The sequence below is a fragment of the Chaetodon auriga genome, chromosome 21 (genome assembly GCF_051107435.1).
Source record: "Chaetodon auriga isolate fChaAug3 chromosome 21, fChaAug3.hap1, whole genome shotgun sequence".
Taxonomy (NCBI): domain Eukaryota; kingdom Metazoa; phylum Chordata; class Actinopteri; order Chaetodontiformes; family Chaetodontidae; genus Chaetodon; species Chaetodon auriga.
In genome coordinates, this window is record NC_135094.1 from 7,207,277 (window position 1) to 7,227,888 (window position 20,612).

Consider the following 20,612-nt stretch of genomic DNA (forward strand, 5'->3'; position numbering starts at 1 on the left):
GAGGTTTTTATCTAAATGAAATGTCTGCTTTTCGTGTTTTGTTTTTTTTTTATTGCTGATTGATACGGAGCATTACTGAGTCAGCCTTCCGATCCATTATTTCTCACCAAGGGACAATCCTCTGGCACGCAGAACAAAATGCTTTTTGTATTTCACAACTTTGGAGTACGGAAAATTGGCAACAATCACCGCCATGACTGGGCAAAAAAAAGCCCAAAAGTTCCCATCCTTGTCACAGTGCTGTCTCCCACAAATTACGTTGATACGCTACTTATTTATTTTGTAAAACACATTTTTCAGGAAACACAATTGCTTGGAGAGGTGGCCTGCAGTGGACTGTCTGAGGGGCAGGGGCAAAGAAAAACAAGCACCGGCTGCATGTGGTGGGGCACCAGCACGCAGAAGAACTTTACATTTATGGTGGAACAGTTTTCTAGCATGTAAGGCGCACTGTATGGCACTGAATCAGGTCATCTTATCGAGCCATTTTGGTTACAATTGAGCCTCAGAAACAGTTTTTCTTGAAATTTGTGCAGTGATGCGTCCTTATCTCTATCTTGTTTTGAGGTATTTACATTTATTTGCAGAAACAGTCTGTCAGGTTGATTTGTATTTCAATCAGCAGACAAAATTTCCTCTTACGGTCGACACTTTTTGCAGAGTATCTCTCAATTTAATGGAATGAAAAACCCATGAAAGAGGATTTAGACCTCATATGTTTGACAAGGCTGCATGCCAGCCCCATCTTGTTGCCCACATCGTTAACGTGTTTGCGAACTGGCTGCTGGGCTGTTTGGAAAGTAACTGTAACTCTGAAAAGACAACACTAAATGTAATTGTAACTCCGCTGTGGAGTTTGAGCACAGGTAGCAAAAAGAAATACTGTTTATTTAATATTCATAAAAACAGTGACTCGCTGACAGCAATGAAAGCTTGGAGAAAAGATGGTGCGGTGGGGAGAGGAGGACGAGCTGACTGATAGGCCCTGAAACAGAGGGATATGAGGAGGGAGTCCTGGAGAAAAAGCCCCAGAGGCCTGCGAGAGGCAGATAGCCGCCTCCTCCTTCTCGGCTCCCCCACTCCTCCTCAGTCTCATTCCTCCATCTCCGTCTGGAGGAATGCAAATTCTCGTTATCTCCTCTGTGCTTGTATCATCTGAGCCCGTCCATCCCTCCACACCATCATCCAGCACATTTCTGAAGCCAAAGAAACCAACTCAAGTTTGCCAGTGATGGAGGATCAAGTGGGAAAATGAGACAGTGATGATAATGATGATAAGAGACACGGTGGATTATTTCTTTATTATTCCAGTGGCAGTTAAACGCAGCACAACATCTCTGAAATAGTTGGGTAAGAGCAGGGCTTTAGTCTTTGATGTGATAATAGCTGGTTGGGGTGTTGTGGTTTCGCCGTCAAGACTCAAGTGGAAAATTGCTTTGCACACTCTGGCAAACACGTCTGCTGTGTCACGTGTCCAACCCACGCATACACATCTCCCGATACCCCCACCTCCATATCCACGTCTATCAGAGTGTGCTAGGCCACTTGGCAGAGGGACTCCGGTTTCCAGTCCAAACCGTCGGTCTGGTTTCTCTTCCAGTTAAGTCTGGTGTGGAGTTGGTGGTGCTGAGCCTTGGGAGTGGTTTGTTTTGTTATCCCCCAGTCTAGCAGACTATCCCACAGAGGTGAGAGCTGTAAATGGTCTTGTATCAGGCTGACTGCCTGGCTGGCAGAGCGTTGTTGGTGGTTTTGTACGGTGGTTTGTGCCAGACGAGCCTTTTTCAACCCTGGATCTTCTGATGTAATCTCCCACAGAAAAGAAATAACTCATTGTTTTCTGTTTTCAGAGGTGAGATGTCTTTGTGCAGCCGCCACCACACTCACAGGTACCAGAAACACATGCAGAAACTCTCGTTTTCTTCTCCATTTCACAAAGGTCTCTCCACCCCGGACTCATTTTAGAAACCTTACCACATTCCCTCCTAAACCCGGCAGCAATAAAAACTGCCTGTGTACAGTGTAACATGCCAAGCACATACAGTATATCCAATAACAACACTAATAACTACTATTGAGAGAACAGAGTCCAAGAACAGTGTTCACTTACCACCAGTCGCCACGGTGATTTCGCGCAGGAAATGTCCATAAAAAGGGAAATCGAAGGACAGATTAACTCTCTGTGAGGGGGAAAAACAGACAGATGACCTCGGTCAGAAAGATAGAGGTAAGAAGAGGATCAGAGAAGAGACTGTTCACATCTTAAAAACAACAAGAGGATTTAGATCAGAAGAGAAATGTGGAGAGAAAACACAAAAGGTGCCCTGTGTGCTGCATCAGCTCTGCTTTGGGAGGCGTGTGTCACTTCTGAGCAGAAATCTAAAATAGAGATCTAAAGAAGAATGTAAATGTGGTGAAATATATCTGCATATGACCTTTATTACATCTTTGTACAAGAAGCAAGAAAAATCACATCCTCTTTTAAGAAATGTCCAATTTGATCATTACTCAGGCAAAATGCTAAGAAAGTGAGTTAAAACTATTAAATATGTCAGTTTTTACTCAATGTTTTTAGTCTGAGCCATGCTAACTGCATGACATAAGGTATGCTAATGTTTTTAAAACTTATGACATTCCTATTAGCCTCAGCTGTACTTGTGTTTAGAGGCAATCAGCAAATGTTAGCATGCTAACATGCTAACTAAGATGGTGAACCTGGTAAACATTAAACCTGTTAGCGTTTTCATTGTGAGGAGGCTGATGTTTGCATCAAACTCAAAGCATCACAGAGCTGCTAGCCTGGCTGCTGGATGGTCATGTAGCTTTGGAAACCCCCTTCGCTGACACCTTTCCAATGTTGGATCAGTGTGCTTCGTCGACCATGTCTGTAACCTTCTGAAAGCGACAATCTGACATTAAAATTTCTCTTGGACCAAACTGCTCAAGAACATCACCACAAACGATGGTTTAGGCATCCACTTTTTTATCCCTGAACTGAGTATGCTACAGTCAGACAGCACCACCGCCAGAAAATGTTATGGAAGTAAACATGCAGCTATTATACATGATCCTTGATTAAGCTGGGAGGAGTAATCCTGTGGCAAACCACAATGAATCTCACAGACTATATAGCCGATCCAGAGCTTAACTTTTCTACAATCCTGTGATGAAGCTGACCTCTGCGGCTGTGTTTTGTTTTACGACCTCATTGGTCCAATTCCTTTCAGCCTCTCTGGCAGGCGGCAGTGCCAGGAAGGAATATGGACGCTTTCCCCAACGCTGCTCCAGCACTCAGGGTTTTATACAGTTTCTCAGGACTTTAACTACCATCGTAATAAACTCTATTTGTTTAAAATGTTAGTCTGCTGACACAGTGGTTAAATTTTCAGCACAGATGGTTTTCACTTCTTCTTGCACTGTAATCTCTCTATGAAATTATCCAGTCAAGATTTCCATATCTCCTTTTGACTCTGCATGACATGGCTGGTCACTTAACTGGGAAATTCACTTATGCATTATTTCAAACTAAGCCAAAGTCAGAAAAACCCCCCACACCCCTCCTATACAAATTGGAGGAAAATGCTTGTCTCTTTGCCAGGTCTGTGGCTAAGAAGAATAGCTTGTATGGTTCAATCCATCACTACATGACTGAAGGTAGGGGAGCAGAATGCACAATGTGGGACTCTATTCTATCTCCTCTCCAGCTATTGTTCACCCTGTGTGCCTTTTCTGTTTTTGTCCCAGTCTGTGACTGCTCTGCTGCCTTGTGTGACTTCATCAGTATGTGCCTCACATGGGTCACCTGCTTGTGCAGAGGTGGAGGGAGGGGATCTCTGAAATTCACTGCAGAGAAGCTTTTAAAACTGTTGCTAGAAGGAAGACATTATTTTTCAACCACATCTCCGTGGTTTTAATGGTAAAGTCTTTCTGGTGACATATTATCAGCAACCAATGGAACAACATAACAGCTGAGGCTTGTGGGTATAACGTCATATTTGTACAATGAAGCTGTAAAACATACACTGCATAAAGTACACATGAATACTGAGTAAATCTGTCTCTTCTTTGTGTTGCTAGCTTTTCCATCTCTGGCTAAACTAAAGGGCTAGCAGGCACAGGTAGCTGATGACATCACGGTGTGTGTTTGTGAGAGGATTAGACCCCCAAATGCAGATTGGTGTTGAAAGAAAAGGCTGAAACAGCTCAAAGCTTGACTCTGAGTAGACAAATGGGAGGCTGCTGCTGCGTCACTTAGCATCTGACTAGTTCAGCTGAACTGGAACATGCAAGTTCAAATGAATCTCGTTGGGTTTTGGACTGTTGGTTCAGACAAATCTACACTTTTGAAGATGTTTGAAAAGTGAGATGGACATTTTTTTACTGCTATATGATTTTTTTTTTTGGAGAGAATATCCACTGGCTGTTGCAGCCGCAGTCGACATTATTGTTGCATCTTAAACATAAGATTAAACCGCAGCTAAGCTAATGGCAGTAAAGCAACAGCCCTCCAGGTTTGGGTATATTTGAACGCAGCAGAGCATCACCTTAAACTTCCACAACACGTAGGAACTCTCCTCTCATGCCGACTTACCGCTGCTTGTCTGTGCGTGTTGGACAGAATCCCGTGAATCTTCACTTTGTCCTTTTCCATATGGTTGATGTTTACCCACAAGTCCTTGCTCATCGGATCCGACGGGCTGTATGTTTTTGACGTGTAGTAGTCATGATCTGTATCCTCCTGCAGAAACGACAAAACAACGTGCATCCTGTGAGTTTACATAACAGCCTCAATATTAAGACTGTGAGGAAGCGCAGTACAACAGAGGTTATTTAGAGGGATGTAATACAGCTTGAAGAAGAGAGCAGATATTGCTGTGTTGCTCTGTGAATTAAGCCGATGGAGTCTGTGCTTTTATGATATGGTATACAGTGTGAAGAATATATAAACACAGATTTATAAAGACATCCTGTGGCTCATTGTTCCTCTAAGCTGCTGTGAGCCCAAATCAAATTCCAAGCGACACAGTTAGCTGCAATTTCCAAAAAACAATTACAGCCTCTGCGCAAACAGAAAACTTCTACATGTGGAAAATCTATAACAAAGAGTATTTTTAATTTTGCTGCAAAACAAATTACCTGCTAAATTAGATTATGTCACAATGCAATCCTTTGTATTGTGCGTGCTGTGTGTGCATTCTCTTTGTCCTTTCATTCAACTCTGTGGTTTTCATTAGGGCACAATCAGCACACAAAGTGGTTTTAATGCCCGCTAATCAAATTAAATAGAAAACCCAGGAAGCAAATGGAGTTCTTCGACTCTTTTAAAAGCCTGCACCAGGCTGCGTAGTCAGGATTGTCTTTTATAACACAAACATTCATGGACTTTTATAAGCCACGTGGGAGCGGTCTGTCTGCTTTTATGTTTCCTGTACAGAATTAGGAAGAATGCTCGTGTCGTGTGCTTCCTATTGCCTCTGTCTTTCCCCGTGGGTCTAATGAGATACCTTACAGCTGCGCCTTTTATCTAAAACAATGTTAAAGTTGATGTTTTGCTGGATGGGGAGCCAGGGAAGTTTACACAACATCTGACTGTGATCTGAGTAAAAGGAACTCACACAGCTCTGCGGATACTTTGATATATGGGTGGTATAATTCTGAGCTACTGCGCTTTGGTTGTCAGAAAGCCATGAAACAAACATTAATTAAAGTACAATCCTTCCCTGTTCAGTTCGTTTTGCTTCAAGGAGTCATATTTCCCTCAGAGAGTTATAATCTAATACCTCTACACAATATTCAGCCTGGAATATAAGACAATAAGATAATGTTTCAGGCTTAGCCATGCCTCTGTGGGACTGATAAATATCAAAATACCAAAACGGAGTTCGGCTGTGTAGGTGGTGTTACTTCTGATTAATTTGGAGATTTAAACAAACATTGCCAGAGGCCTTTCATCACAGCTTAAAGTGCAGACAAATCTTGTCGGCGAAAAAGGCCCCTGCAGGCAGCCTTAGTCAGCACATTACTTTCAGAATAGAAAACAAGGGCACTTGTAAAAGGAGTAGACACAAATGCAAAGCTGTAAAGCTTCCTCCTAACCAGCACAAGATGTTTTCTGGTCTTGTGGAGAAGGAGAAGGGAGATACAGGCTCCACAGAGGTGAGAAAGACCAGCTGGTGGTTCTTACCCTCACGGGGGAGAGAGAGGGGGAAGGCGGGCAGGGTGCCATCGTCCAGCTGGGTGTAGGTGGAGACCACAGCAAACAGAGTGCAGGGTGCTTGACCAGAGAAATGGCCTCACACACACAGAAATACACAAGGGTCCGGAGAGGTTTGGTGGGTTACTGTGTCTTGTGCCAAAATGTGCCACCAAGTGAAGTGTGGTACTCAACACTGATGTGTGGAAATACAAACTGGAGTTCAGTTCACCCACTCGCCTGTTAGAGTGCTTTCAGCAACACAGAAATGGTGTAAAGTGCACACACAGCCAGTCTTATTTAAGACCTCCACCCACATTTCAGATACACTGCATGTGTATATTGGTATTGGGCCCATTTATGGCTCTTTCTTGTTGGTACAGTGACTGACTTTAATATGCAGACTCTCGATGTCAAAAATAAAAACAGGTGACCTTTATGCCCCCTCTCCCTCCAGTCATTGCCTGTTACACCTCTATAGTCAGTGATCAAATGAAGGCAAAAATATCTAAAAAGTCTTTCAATTTCAAATGTATCGCTAGTGCAAACCCATACATTTAAAATCTATTTAAAAAATAAGCCAACAAATTCTTATATATTAATGGATATATAGTACTATACTGTATTGTAAAAGCATGTCAGATATATCTTCATGACCTATGTGATAAACACACACACAACTCCAGTCGACCCTCAGAGACAATAAAGATGGCTGAAAAGTTCAAAAGAGGATAATGGATGATAGATGACGATACATGATGAAACGAGGGAGAGGAGAGGAGGAGCATGACCCTGCCGCTCAGCTTCATCCCCTGCCTCATTTTCATCTGTCCATCACAAACTGAAATACTGCAGCTAGACAGAGGTGGAGAAAACCAAAATTGCTGCCAATAATGGACCCAATAATAGACCATTTTCTGCCTCTAAACACAAAAACAAACTGAAGAAAAGATTCATTTTGTGTGTGCGAAACCTATTCCACATTCTCTCCCGTCTCTGTCTGAGGCCTTCACTCGAGCTGCCCACCACATCAATATTGCATTATACTGAGACCTGAATTTCTTGTGCCAACATAGTTTTCACTTCTGAATGGCTCCTTAACACACAGGAGAGCCTAAAGAAAGGAATTTATCGCTTTGCCTTTATGAGATTATTGCTGATGTTTTACTTAAAGAAAATAAGATGTTTTGAAATGTTTCTTAAAGCTGCTACTGAAGACGTAGTCGTGGCTGTGATTCACGAATGTTTTTCAGAGAAATAAAGGAAAACCATAATCCCCTCAACTGCAACCATGTCTCTGCTCCTCAGAAAATAAAATTTCATCACTGCACAAGGAGCGCTTGAGCTTTGAATAAATGTTCCAATATGTTGGGATTAAGCTGCATGTCAGCCATCCCCATACTTCTTTTTCCTAAGACGTTGCACACACACACACACACACACACACACACACACAGAGCAGAGTTAAATCAGACTGTCTGAAAAAGCGCCATCGCTCATGTGTGCAGCTCTTCATCAGCTGATAATACCTGTGATCCATTATTCATCGCTCCGCTCCATCTCCTGCAAGTCGTAGCAGCCTGATGGTACTGCTGCTGCTGTGTGTGTGTGTGTGTGTGTGTGTGTGTGTGTGTGTGTGTGTGGTGAAACTCAACAATGTGAAACCACAAACTGGTCTGTGCTGCAGGAGCCAAATTCTGCTGCCTTTCAATAGTATTATGGATACTCCGGTATGATCCAAAATGTCAGAGCTAATCCAAAGCAGACCTGCTGAAAAGTTACCAAAACCGAACGTGCATAAACTTATTTTCACTTGGATATTTGAGATACTGACACACAGACAATGGCCATAAGTCAGCTGCTACCTGACCTGAGTTTCATTTGGACCCAGTTTGACTGTACTCGGTCAGCCTCCTCAGAACACAGAGGAGCCATCAAGACCTCTGCTATTCAGTTGGATACAATTCATGTGTCGGTCTGTGATTGTTTCAAAAAAATGTGACAATACAGAGAGAAGAAAGTAAATTATAGTCTGAGGTGAATTCAGGCACCTGATTTACAATTTGAAAGTTCTTTAGGTCTTTGGTTGTGGATTTGACAGCTGCTGGGTTCAGACTGATTGACGATGAATCTCAACTTCCCACTGTACAAAAATGAAGCCAAAATATCTGGAACATGGGCCGAGACATCTTGCAAAGTCATTTGGACTCTGCGCATTTGGGAATGGACCCGTGGTATCGAGGTCATGTCTAAACACCTGCCGAGCTCAGTTGCAGGTTAGCTGTCAATCATGGCATTAAATAACTCATGAAAGACAAACCGATCAGAAAAACGAACGATTGAACATACAAAAGCGTGGTAAGACCTACCTAAAACAATAGAAACCATAGTACAATGTGTAATTCTTTTTTTAGTTTGGTCCGTGACCCATCTGTCATAATGAGGGGAGTGGGATTTATGACCTATACTGCAGCCAGCCATCAGGGATCGATTGAGATGGTTCTGCTTTTGAGGAGCTGTCACATTGCTTATCTTTAAATACAGTCACTGGTTCAGACAGGATGTATCTGCGTGTTAAAGTGACCTTCAGGGACGTAGAGCCACACAGAGTTCACTACACAGCGTCATTGCAAACTCACTACCTTTGTTGTCTTTGTTCATCTGCAGAAATGACTGCAAACCAAAATGTTGTCTGATCCACTGAGACGACTCTAACACCAGGAGATGACGCTCAGTTAGACAGTAAAGCCTAAAGCAGACTGGACTCACAATGAAATTTAAACAACTTCAGGTTCATCCGTGGAGCAGCTGCCTGAGCTCGTATAGCATTTCAGCATTAAACGCTGAACAACATAAAGACAGTAAACATCTCTTTCCAAACACATTATCCTCTGGGAATCCTTTTTTTTAACAGACCTGACAAACTGAGACGCAAAACAAACAAAGGAAAAAAAACCCCCTAATTTGCATTCGCTGCAGGTTTTGAAAATGGAGCGTGGTGAGGGTAAAAGCAGTACTGGGAATCAAGTGAAGTAATAAAAATTAGCAATCCGAGCTGCTTGCTGCCTCGCTGCGTGAATTCTCTCCCTTAAGAAATAACACAAATAAACAGTGAATGCAGTGAAGCATGTAACCCCCGAAGAGCCTCCTGAGCTCCAGATATCCAATAACAAGTCTTCAGCATAAACCACACCCTTATTACTACACATCAAAGTAAGCTATACAAACAACACCCCCAAACACCAATACACTTTATGCTTACACTGGCAACCTGACATGTTTGACAGTAGTTAAATTATCAGGACAGGCTGTACTTTGCCAGGCGGGAAAATGAGACCCTCAAATGTACTTATTTCTGAGGGAACATGAGGAGTTATATGTCTGACTTGGCTTCACTTGTGGTGTTGACTGGCGCTGCAATATGACACAGGATTTGAAAAAGAAGCAGTCCGTACAATTTACCATCCAAGTGGCCGCCACATGTCTCCTGGATGCATGTTTGTGTGGTTTGTTTACGCTCCTCATAAAGTTCTGAACTGAAACGGTGCCACCTGACAGCTGTGAGCGACCTCTAAAGCAGTTTCTAAAAGTTGAGGTCAGGACCCCGTGTCGGCTCGCTTGGTATGCAGACGGGGTTTTCCACCGATTTGTCAGACTGAGCTGGTGTTGAGAACAGAAATGGCACTATATGCAAGAAGTCCAGTTTGAGTAATACAACCACGAGTTTTAGGGTTCACCTGATACCAAATCACTGCACAGTGGTTTAAAACACTTCTGTACGAGACAACTCTGCAAAGTTATCAGAGCTACAATGATTTTATCCAACAATCACAAGACAAACATGCCATTCACATTGCAAAGTATGTACAAGGAATGCACACTTAATTTTAACTGAGTGGCTCAGTGATTACTCCTGAGTTTTCTTCGCCACAGCTTTCTGCATCTGCACCTCTGAAATGCCAATATAGTGTTCTCACTAACATAAATGAGGAGATTGTGTTGATAAACATTACACACTGTTAATTTACAGTGCAGGACAACCTGACAGCTGGGATTATGAAATGTCTGGGAACTAAAAACTACGATCCTAGACAGGCTAGACTGAAGAAACTGCTCTGAACCAGCAACTCTGGAAGATAACAAACAACAAAAACACAACAGCCACAAGCCATCACTGACAGCATGTCTGGACTAGCATAAACTTTGCCTTTCCTGAATAAAAGAAACTGTGATGAAACCTGGCTTGAACTCAGTGATACCGACCCGCTCCCACAGTTTGTTCCAGCCTTGCCTTATTTTACCTTACAGTGACTTGAAGACACCTTTAGTCAAGAGGTTGTTAAATCTGGGTTAATGATCTGGAGAGCTGACACTGAGTCACAGTCGTTCAGGGCGTCAGACAGTCTGCCGTTAAGGCCACTGTTATGAACCTGCATGTTGAGGTGAGATGAATCTATTGTTGGAAACTTGCGTTATGACACCAGTTAACCCAAACACAGACTGTCCTCAAAGCAAAGGCAATGAAGGAGATGGAGAGATTTCACGAGTTTCATAAAAGTGGAAGCCTGATTTATGGAAATTAAAGCAATTTGGAGCGAACGCTGATTCAACATGCTATTACTAAGAGGCATATGATACACCTTAAACTGCATCTCTGTAGATATTTATGTTTTTCATATTCTAACAGATAATTGGCCAAACTTATAGAAATATGCTTATTCAGTTTCTTGCCAAGGGTTAGATGAGACGACTGACACTACTTACACGTGTGTATGGTACATATGAGGCTGGAGGCAGCAGCCAATTAGCATAGCTTAGCATAAAGACTGGAAACATGGGGAGACAGCTAGCCTGACACGTACCAGCACGTCTCATGCTCACTAATTAACACGTCAGATTTCATTTGTGCAAAAACAAAATGTTGTGGTTTTACAGTGAGTTCAAAGCTGAACTATTTCACTCCAGTTCCTTGGGTTTTTGTGGAGATGTCGAGACTCCACTTTCCAGTCTTTATGCTAAGCTAAGCTAACTGGCTACTGGCCATAGCTTCATGCTAAACTGACAGAAGTGACAGTGGTATCAATCTTCTCAAATGTCAAATCATTCTTTCAAAACAATACATTTTCGGTGTAGCTGTAATTAAACAAAATGATCTATCTCTAAGCTCCCCTTCACTAAAAACTGTTTTTCTTCTTGTTCCTACAGTTGAATGTTTGAGCTTCACTGTGCAGATTGATGTATGTGCAGAATTTGACGCTAGAAGGCTGTTTTCACATTCATCTGCTGAAAGTGGAAAGTTTCTCTATTCTCATTGAAGATCCGGTTTTGAAGATGTGCGAGCATGATTTGTGACATCACAGTTAGATTGGAAGCCAATCCTGGTCCAGTATTCAACTTCTGTAACTGCAATGTGGAAACATGAATCCTCTGATGCACAAACACTGAGAAATCTCCTGTGAAGCAGTTAAACTTTTGAAATGCCACATATTTGCAAAATCATAGATTGGTAATCTTTTAATGAGGAGGAGTAGATGTAATTTTAAGGATTTTAACAAGATAAAAGAACTTTTTTGTGGAAAAACCATATCAGAAATGCATGTCTGGAGGGGATCTAAATATCAATAATTAACATCATTTCTTGTTGCCAGCCTCTCCAAAATGAAAGAATTCTGAACTCACTCTTTTTCAGCAAAAGCCATGAATCATTTAAAAAGAAATCAATGGTGAGAGAGTCAGAGAAACCTGTTTCCACAAGGGACAAATCTTCAACAGACTATTTGAGAGAAGACAGGAAATATAGTTCCAAATCACTGAGTGAAGGATTGAAGGGGGTGATGGACGGTAGGCGTGCCAAAAAACATAAATTATGACACAAAATAACTCTGGGAATGTGTTCAACATCACAGATATACAATGATATATGGCTATGTGTGTGTCTAAGGGTAGATTTTTCCTCGAGGTGGGCACACAGTCCCTCCTCTGTCTGTCTTTCGTCAGTTAAGCTCATTCAGAGCAGCGGAGACAAGTCTTTAGATCCATGCAGCTCACTGCTGGGTGGAAGATTTCAGCTCGACTGTTTCTGCCCTCTGAATACAGTATGAAGGCTTTCACATGTCAACAAAGTGTTAGAGGCAGGTGAGGGAATGTGTGTGTGTGTGTGTGTGTGTGTGTGTGTGTGTGTGTGTGTGTGTGTTGAATAATCACAGGAGGAATGACAGCGTGTTTGTGCCGTGGACTGCTTCTCCATCCTGCAACAACAAATGAGCCTCAGAGAGGGACAACAATGAGGGCGGACATGTTTGTGTGATGGTATGTGTGCATGCACGCGAGAGTGAGTGTGCGTGTGGATGTGACATCTGCAGTGCGCGTGTGTATGCATTAGTGTGTCTCCAGTTGTGTCCATACATGAAGGTCTGTGTGAAGTTTGAAGTGTGGCGTATGCGTGTGTGTGTGTGTGAGTGTTTACAGCTGACGATCAAAGCCCTCCCCCCTCCTCACTGAGAGACGCGGGGCTGTGAACCTGAGATGATTAGAAGCCACAGGAAAACTTAACGAGCTGTCTAAGCCCGGGCGGCCGCCATCATTATGACAGAACGCCTCGACGCTGTGCGCCGGCCAAGACGCCATAACAAGAGGACACGGGCGATGCCTTTAATTTACGTAGACACAAGCACGGGCCGGACGCAGCTATCAATCTCCAGCAGCTCCACCAACCCCCTGGAACTGTGGGAGGCCAGGTTAATTTCCTGTTCTGGTCTCTACGAGGTCAAGTTTAAGAGGATCCAGTCTCACACAGAAGGTAGATGAACACCTGAGGGCTGAGCTTAATTTGATATAAAATATTAATCCTCAAAGGCCACTCCTAGTCCTCTTTTTCATTATGAAACATCCACTCTTCTGAGGAGATTTATAATTGCTCAAGGGAAGCAACCAAAGAGTATTTTTAGGTACAGCTCAACAGACGGCTTTATCGATTCATTCTCTTTGTATTAGTTGGCTTTTTTAGGAGACAGGAATGTTTTACTGCCTGAGCCGTTATGTTCTGTTGGAGGTGCACTGATCTGAACTGAGCCACAATGAAGCTGGTTCATATTAACCCAGCAGGAAGATGGTGATGGCAAACACTGAATGCTATTAATTAATGGGATTATGATTATTCAACACAATCATGTGCCGCAGTTCCAGGACACCATTTTTCATTCCATGAAATAACAACATACTATAGACAAATCATATAAAATGAAACTCTTTCCAGTCCACTTTCTATTCATGCCCCATTAATGCTGTAATTCATTTTGCATGACTAAAGAATCAGTCATGAGGCAAGTGATGATTATCCACTAAAACACTTAACATGAAAACAGTGAGTGAACTCTGAAACTCAATTTTTAAGCTAACATGGACGACAGGCTCAGAAAACAAATGGAAATTTGAGCATCTACATTTTCATGACAGCTGGGCAAATATCAAAAGCTCCAGAACTGCAGCTAAATTGACTCTGTGGCAAGTATGTTTGTCAAGAGAAAAAAAATACTTGTTGTAGCTGTAGTTCTGTAACTTTGTGCATTGTATCTTAAAACTTTCGACTGGTTGTGAGTCATGGATGCACTTGATCTATCACACCAGCACTTTGAGTAGAACATAAAACACAACAAATACTTTAAAAGCCCTGCACACCCATCCTGCACTCACACAGCTGATTTCACATATTATTGAATCATTAAGGCTCTTTGCAGGAGCTTGTTCAGGCTGTTTGATTGACATCTACCTCACTTTGTTGCACCTGCAAGGACAGAACAAATTACACCTTTAAGGGGTCCGGAAACCTCACGTAATTCCCAGCAGCACACCTCTGCCCATCTGGACGGACGGTAGCGATGGGAAAGATTCGACTTGCCAGTGATTATATCATCAGACTACTCAAGGCAGTCGTGTGATTGCTGTGATTACTGTGCATTGACAATATAACACTGTATCCACTGCATTCGGGTTTAATTACATTGACTTTCACTAATGTGAGTCGTCCATGTTTGCTCGACTTTGAGGCACTTCTGTATTATGAAGCGCAAAGTTAGGTATTTTAGAGCTCCCCAGTCATAATTATGACTTAGAGGTTGTCTACACTATTTAAGATTCTGAAACTCATAATTAGAATTACTTTGACACAAACAAGGCATAAAATAGAAAGAAGGATCACAAAGATGTCAATCAAGCACACTCTCACACAGCCCTCAGAAGAGCCAAAATAAGTCAAGACGTACAAGGCTTTTAATGTTGCTTACCTACACAATTAAAAAGAGCTTCAGAGATTTACTGTTGCATCAAATTTCCATAAATTTGTTGAGTAGTTAAATAAAACAAACTGCCAAAATCAATGTGGCAGAAGCTGAGAAATCCCGACTTTGTATGGGTCAATCTCCAAAAGCCCTGGATGCTACACCTCCCACAATGCAAGTGGATGGTCTTCCAATAAACACTAAAGACAACCCTCATGACGCTCCCTTAGAGTCACAGAAGAGTCATGCCTAAACTCAGTGGAGCAACAGTTTAATATTGATGTGAATCACCTACCTCTATCTGGGAGCTGTTGTCTGTGTCCTCTGCAGACAGCAGGCCTGGGAAGCCCTCGGGCTCCTCCTGCACAGGATCCTGGTCCTGTTCCTGACTGGCCCTGTTACTGTCCATGTTACGAGGTTTTGGGGGAAGCCATCTCCTCCACCGGTGACTGTACAGCTTCACGTCCACTGCTGTGTCCTCATCTCCTGCCTGCTCCTGCACATATGAGTAAGAGACCCCTGAGGAGACAGGAAAAAAAACATGTCAGCAACAAAAGAAAACATCAGTGCAACCAAATCACCCTAAAGTGGTAATTTCATGTCATTAAATTTGCAGTAGGTCACCACATATATACTTCCACTGTATGCAGTGTTTTGCAAATTGGTGGGTTGTGCAAGAAAAATAACTACACAGGAGAATAATATTTTTACTTTCAGTATAGGCAATAGTCAAATCACAGAGGCGGAGACTACTCAGGCTATTGTGTTTCTGCTGCTCCCTCATAACTCATGGTCTCTGCAGACTTTTCTCATTTCCCTGTGGAGAAATATCACTGCTTGAAACAGATGCACATTAGGAATGACTCAGCAGCCATCACACAGATCAGTGGGCCACAGTCATACAAAATCATACCTATCCCAGAGTGTGAAATGAGATGCTGAGCGACAGGTGAAAAATGGTACTGTGTTAATGTAAACACTGACGGAACTGATTAACCGAGCCTGAGACAGACTGCTGGATCCGAGGCGAAATGTGCTGCATCACTGTGAGGATTGAAATGAGGATTGAAATGAGGATTGAATATGCAAGAAAATTACATAACAATGGTAACAGATACACACACGAGCAATTGAGTGAGTGAATTTTCCCTGAAAAGGAGTTAAAACAGAGGTGCTGTCCTTGTGTCCTAGTCTCTGTTTATTAGCAGCGAAATGTAGAAAGCACACAGTAGCCTGTCCTTTCATGGTGTTACAGTACAGGCCACACATTTCATTTGAGTCCTGCTTCCTCGTGGCTGACAATTGATAAACGCACCTCTTGGTTCATTTGCAACAAGCCAGTTGGAACATAACACAGACCAAACATGAAACAACGGGTTTATAACCAGCTCTCTGCAACAGATTTATCACATCACGTTTATTTACGTGGGTTTGCCTCTATTTCCTGCTCCCTTGCTTTCCCTACCGATGCAATAGTTAAGCTTTAAACCTGAAAAGGATGCGTGTTCTCCATTTGCTTACATGGGCATGGGTTTCCCCAAATCATATGGATTAGAGATGTTAAATCATCAGCAGGTATGAGTGAGAGCAGGCACGTCTGTTTATCTGTTAGCCCTGTGATGGGCTGCAGGCTTGTTTCCCTGCCTGCAGGCTAATGCTCAGCATGCTTGGATAAGCTCCTGCTCCCCATGACCCTAATAGGATTAAACGGTTAAATACAATTAGTAATAAACTTTATTTTCATAGTACTCATCCAAACACAAAGTTTACAAAGTGCTTGCATGCTGCTGCAGCTACAAATAGTTTTGACTTTAGGCTAGAAAATACTGCTGAATCCTCTACTATTACTCAGTTGCTTGTTTTTTACGAGACAGAGGTCACTGGGTTTAACTAGCAGAGCGCGTTTTCCGCTCCTTTCCTCTCTGCCTCTTTTCTCTCACGCTCACATTTCTTTCTCCTTGTCGTCCTCCTCTCTCCTCTCTCCTCTTTCCGGGCCCCCGACCAGTGGTTCTCAGGAGACGAGGAGAGAGGTGGTGAAAGCAAGCGGAGGCGCTTCAGATGCTAATTCACCCAAAGTGGAAGCTGACAGATTCACTTTATAATGAGCATCGGCAAAGCAAGAGGCAAAGAGACCAATCTGCTCTTTGAGGTGGATGTTGATGTACAGTTTAATTGAGCAGAAGGCACAGCAAAGAGTAAGAAAGAGGGCCAAGCTCAATTTGCGGCTAATTTTTTCAGAGCCAAAGCAGAACAATTAAAAGTTAACGCTCACGTTCAATCAGTAATGATAACAACCTTCCTCTGTCACAAATCTTGGTGGAATTATGGACCCACTTTACAAAACTAAGAGAGGCAGCATTCATCTTTTAAGTGCCACATATCTGGAAGAAACTCCAAAAAAACTTCCAATCAAGGCCTAATACTTTTCTGTGTATTTTAGACTGTCCCTAAAAATCTCTTTCCATAATATGCTATTTTAAAGCTTTTACAGCTTTCTATGAACATAAACACATCTTATATTATTTGCCAAAGTTATATGAAAGATTTCTGTATTAATGGTTTGAGTGCGTTCTTCTCACTGGTTTTGAAGTGAGTGAGGCATAAATGCTCTGTTTTGCACCATAATTTGACAAACTAGAACAGAGTTTATCTATATGTTGATCAAAATCAGAACCCAATTTCGAATTTGAGGTTGTTTGCTTTTGTTGCTACAAGATGTCACTGACAGTACATTTGATGACTTGACCTGATTTTAAACAAAATAGTTAAATAAGGTATTATACATACCTTTTTCTTGTAAACAAACAGAACATTCAATGTCTCCTGTAGCACTTTCTGCAAGAGTTGTCTTTATCAAAGCCAGACAGTTAGCTTAGCTTGCTAGCTAGCTAGCTAAGTCACGGGGTGACTGGCTAGTTTATCTTGCTAACTAGCTAGCTAGTTAAGATTTTGAAGACCACAAGTTAACTCAAGGTGTAGCTTTTCTTGGTTATCTTGAAGCTTCACAAATGAGCACAACTGACAAACAAGTAAAATTACAGACATTAAAAAACTAATACAAATTCATGAAAGCCCCAACCGCTTTCTGCTAAACAACTCCTAACAGACAGAATATGCTGAGTCATAGCTAACAATGCTAATTACCAGTCTTCATTTATGCTAGCTCACAGTAAGCTGAATTTGAGACCCAACCTTCAGCAAAACAAAAATACAGCAACAATATTTTGCTTACAACATGTTATGTTTGATACTCACAGACAAAAAAAAGGAGATAAACCGCAGCAGGAGAAGCAGTCACCCTCTCACACAACAGTACTGTCACAGAATTTCCAGAGGGGGCGGTATAGCACACAGAGCAGTTAGCAGTTAGCTGTGTGTCAGAATAAATTTTCATCTTGCTGTTGTTAGCCTGCTAGCCATGCTAGCTCTCACAAAGTTGCAACCCTGCTCAAGCATATTTGTCCTATTTTTTCCAACACCACGCAAGTAATTTTTTGCTGGGCAAAATTGGTGTCTTTGTTCATTCATAGTGCCTCCTCTTGCAGAATAACCTGTGTTATACTTTGCCTTTGTGCGTAAATACAACTTTAAGGCCACTAGTTGGAAGTGCTGGCAGCTCTCCTGATCTCATTCTCACCCCATACCACTAATACTTCATGACACTCACTCTATGCCTAATGGTCATTAGTCACACCCATGCAGACAAAGTAGCCCAGGCAAACTTCCTGTCAACAGCAGTTATATCCTATACTTTAATCCAAGAGGCACCTAAACATCTATTTTCATCCTTCAAAGGATCTTTGTCAGTTCCTCAACATACGATGGAAAGCTGGCAAACAGCGGATGCTTTAAAACACACCATGACCACAACATAGGGGCCTTGAATAAATGGCTGCTCTTTTCCCAGCATGCCCCCCTGTGAACAGTCATGATGAGTCACCCTTCATAGGGGCACATGCACCTGCATTTCTCTTGTGAACACCACCTCCGTGACTCAGGGGCAGCAGATTCTTATTATCCAGGGGAAACTCAGAGTCTTTTGTCAAGCATATGGGAGGACACAGAGGGCAGACCCCTGAGGGACACTTAAAATAACCCCCCAGCAGGACAAGGCTTCTCCTCAGTGTGAGACTGTTCCTCACCTTTTGTGCGAAAGGAAATCTTTCCCCTTCTACTTTTCTTTCAGTGCATCTCAAAGCCCCTGCATACCTTCACCCTGACTCTGTCAAGCAGCCTTGTTGGCTGGACTCATGCCTGTCAACACCTCTGATTCACAAACACCGGAGGGACTGTAATTCGGTTCCACCTAAAACGTTTCAAGGACGTTTAGGAGGTCATAAAACCGCAGAATAAAGGTGCTGTCTGCACCCCTTCTTTCATTCAGTTCCTGCTTGTTTTCCCTTCTTTTCGCTTAGTTCCCACCTGACTCAGTGTTGCTGACAGGAGACTGCCACACATGGCTGGCAAGTAGAGGAGGTGGGATGCTTCGTTGCATTTGTGCATGCTAGTGTTTGACTGTGTTTTCAGCAGAAAAAGGATAAGAAAGTCACATCCCTCTACGGTTTCTTAGCCTTTCTATCGCTGGATGTCAGAGTGCTTAATTTAGTGCCCACTGAAAGCTGTTTTATCAGTGTACCAGCAGACCCTGCCAGGCACTCAGGAGGACCCTTACAGTGTGGACTCTGTGCAGATCAACTCAACAGGGTCAACACAGATTTAAGTTAGCATAACTATTGCTGAGGCCCATCATTTTACTGGAATTGTGCCAATTGTAGCTTCGAAATAACAATAAAAATGTAGATAACTTGTGTGATGAAAGGCCTCTTGTAAGAACAGAGCTCAACATATTCTTACATGAAAAACTGGCAATGTGATTAATGGCATCGCTCCAGATCATATGGGAGAACATTGCAATTTTTCCTCCATTCAACATGTCTTGGTCTCTTCATTAGCAGTGATTCATTGGGAACATTTGTCAGGAGAAGCACTCCATCTCTCTCTCTCTCACACATACTTTCAAAGAACTAGCAAACAATAATGCATTCAGCAAAATCTGAGCCGTACAGAAACCTTTAAGCTGTGTGATAATGTTTTATTTAGTCAATTCACCCAAATTAGGAAAAAAAAGAGTACATTTTCTCACTTGCACGGTTCAGTAGCTAGTCATGGTTTTACATGTCTGAGTTTTGAGAAATCCATCTGTAATTTTGTCTCCACGCAAAAACAACAGCAACTGACCCTTCAGATATTTCCGTTTATTTAGTCTCTAAAATGTCAGAACATTGTGAAAACAGACCAATGTGATGTAGTCAAACTGCTTTTTTTGTCTGGTCCCACAATATTACATTCAAAATAATATAAAATAGAGCAATTGAGCTAATCCTTGTTTTGAGAAGCTGACAATGGAGAATGTCTGGCATTTTTGCTTCATTATATTCAATGTTATTTGGATAGGGACAAAGATATAGCATGAACCAATGCCACACACCACAATAATTCTAATTAATTTGCAATGCAATCAAGTCCTTGTTTCATCTTAGAATGGTTGGTGCCTGACGTCGTGTTTGACACTGACCCACCGACGAGGAGCATGGTTTCACTTTACAAGCCGAGCTACGATCAGGATCATCTCAGAGCAAGAGCAATGACAACAGACAGAGACTCAAAAATATGGAAAGTCCTGACGGAGTGTTATCAGCCTTGGCTGATGCTAAAATGATGAGGCAGAGATAGAAAAGATGAGACACTTAATATGACTGATTAGTTCATAAACTGGGTCTAATAGGAGATGGCTGCTGTTTTGATCTTGACTAGATGTGAGTTCTTGAAGGAGCGTCTCTATTCCTTCCTGTGTGTTCATAGATTATAGATTACACACAGAAAACTACAACACTACATGCTCCATTGTCATATTTAAATGCACAGCATGTGTGATGCTCAGTAATCCTACAGCAGACCGTTTAAATCTTTATGGCCTGGGGTTGAGAGACACATTAACCATTACTGCTGCCTCCACATAAAGCAGAATCCACAGAAATCACAGACAGGAGACTGTCTGAAATGATCATGCAGAGCAAAGTGTGCTTTTCTAACCTGCCGAAGCTTGCTTTTTACACATCCTCTCTTAAAAATCGCAGCCTGTCATT

General features: G+C 42.2%; 1 protein-coding gene across 2 annotated transcripts in view; it reads right to left on the minus strand.

Annotated features, from left to right (window-relative positions):
- Nucleotides 1-20,612, minus strand: part of plxdc2b (plexin domain containing 2b) — an 80,267-nt gene that overhangs the window by 31,881 nt on the left and 27,774 nt on the right. For both annotated transcript variants that reach the window (XR_013079393.1, XM_076761697.1), the window contains exons 2-4: nucleotides 14,762-14,985; nucleotides 4,589-4,735; nucleotides 2,108-2,177 (exon numbers count right to left, since the gene is read on the minus strand). Coding sequence is in view for 1 of the 2 variants with exons in the window: in XM_076761697.1 (XP_076617812.1) it covers nucleotides 2,108-2,177; nucleotides 4,589-4,735; nucleotides 14,762-14,985 (441 nt within the window). In the remaining variant the exon portion in view is untranslated. The remainder of the gene's footprint in view (nucleotides 1-2,107; nucleotides 2,178-4,588; nucleotides 4,736-14,761; nucleotides 14,986-20,612) is intronic.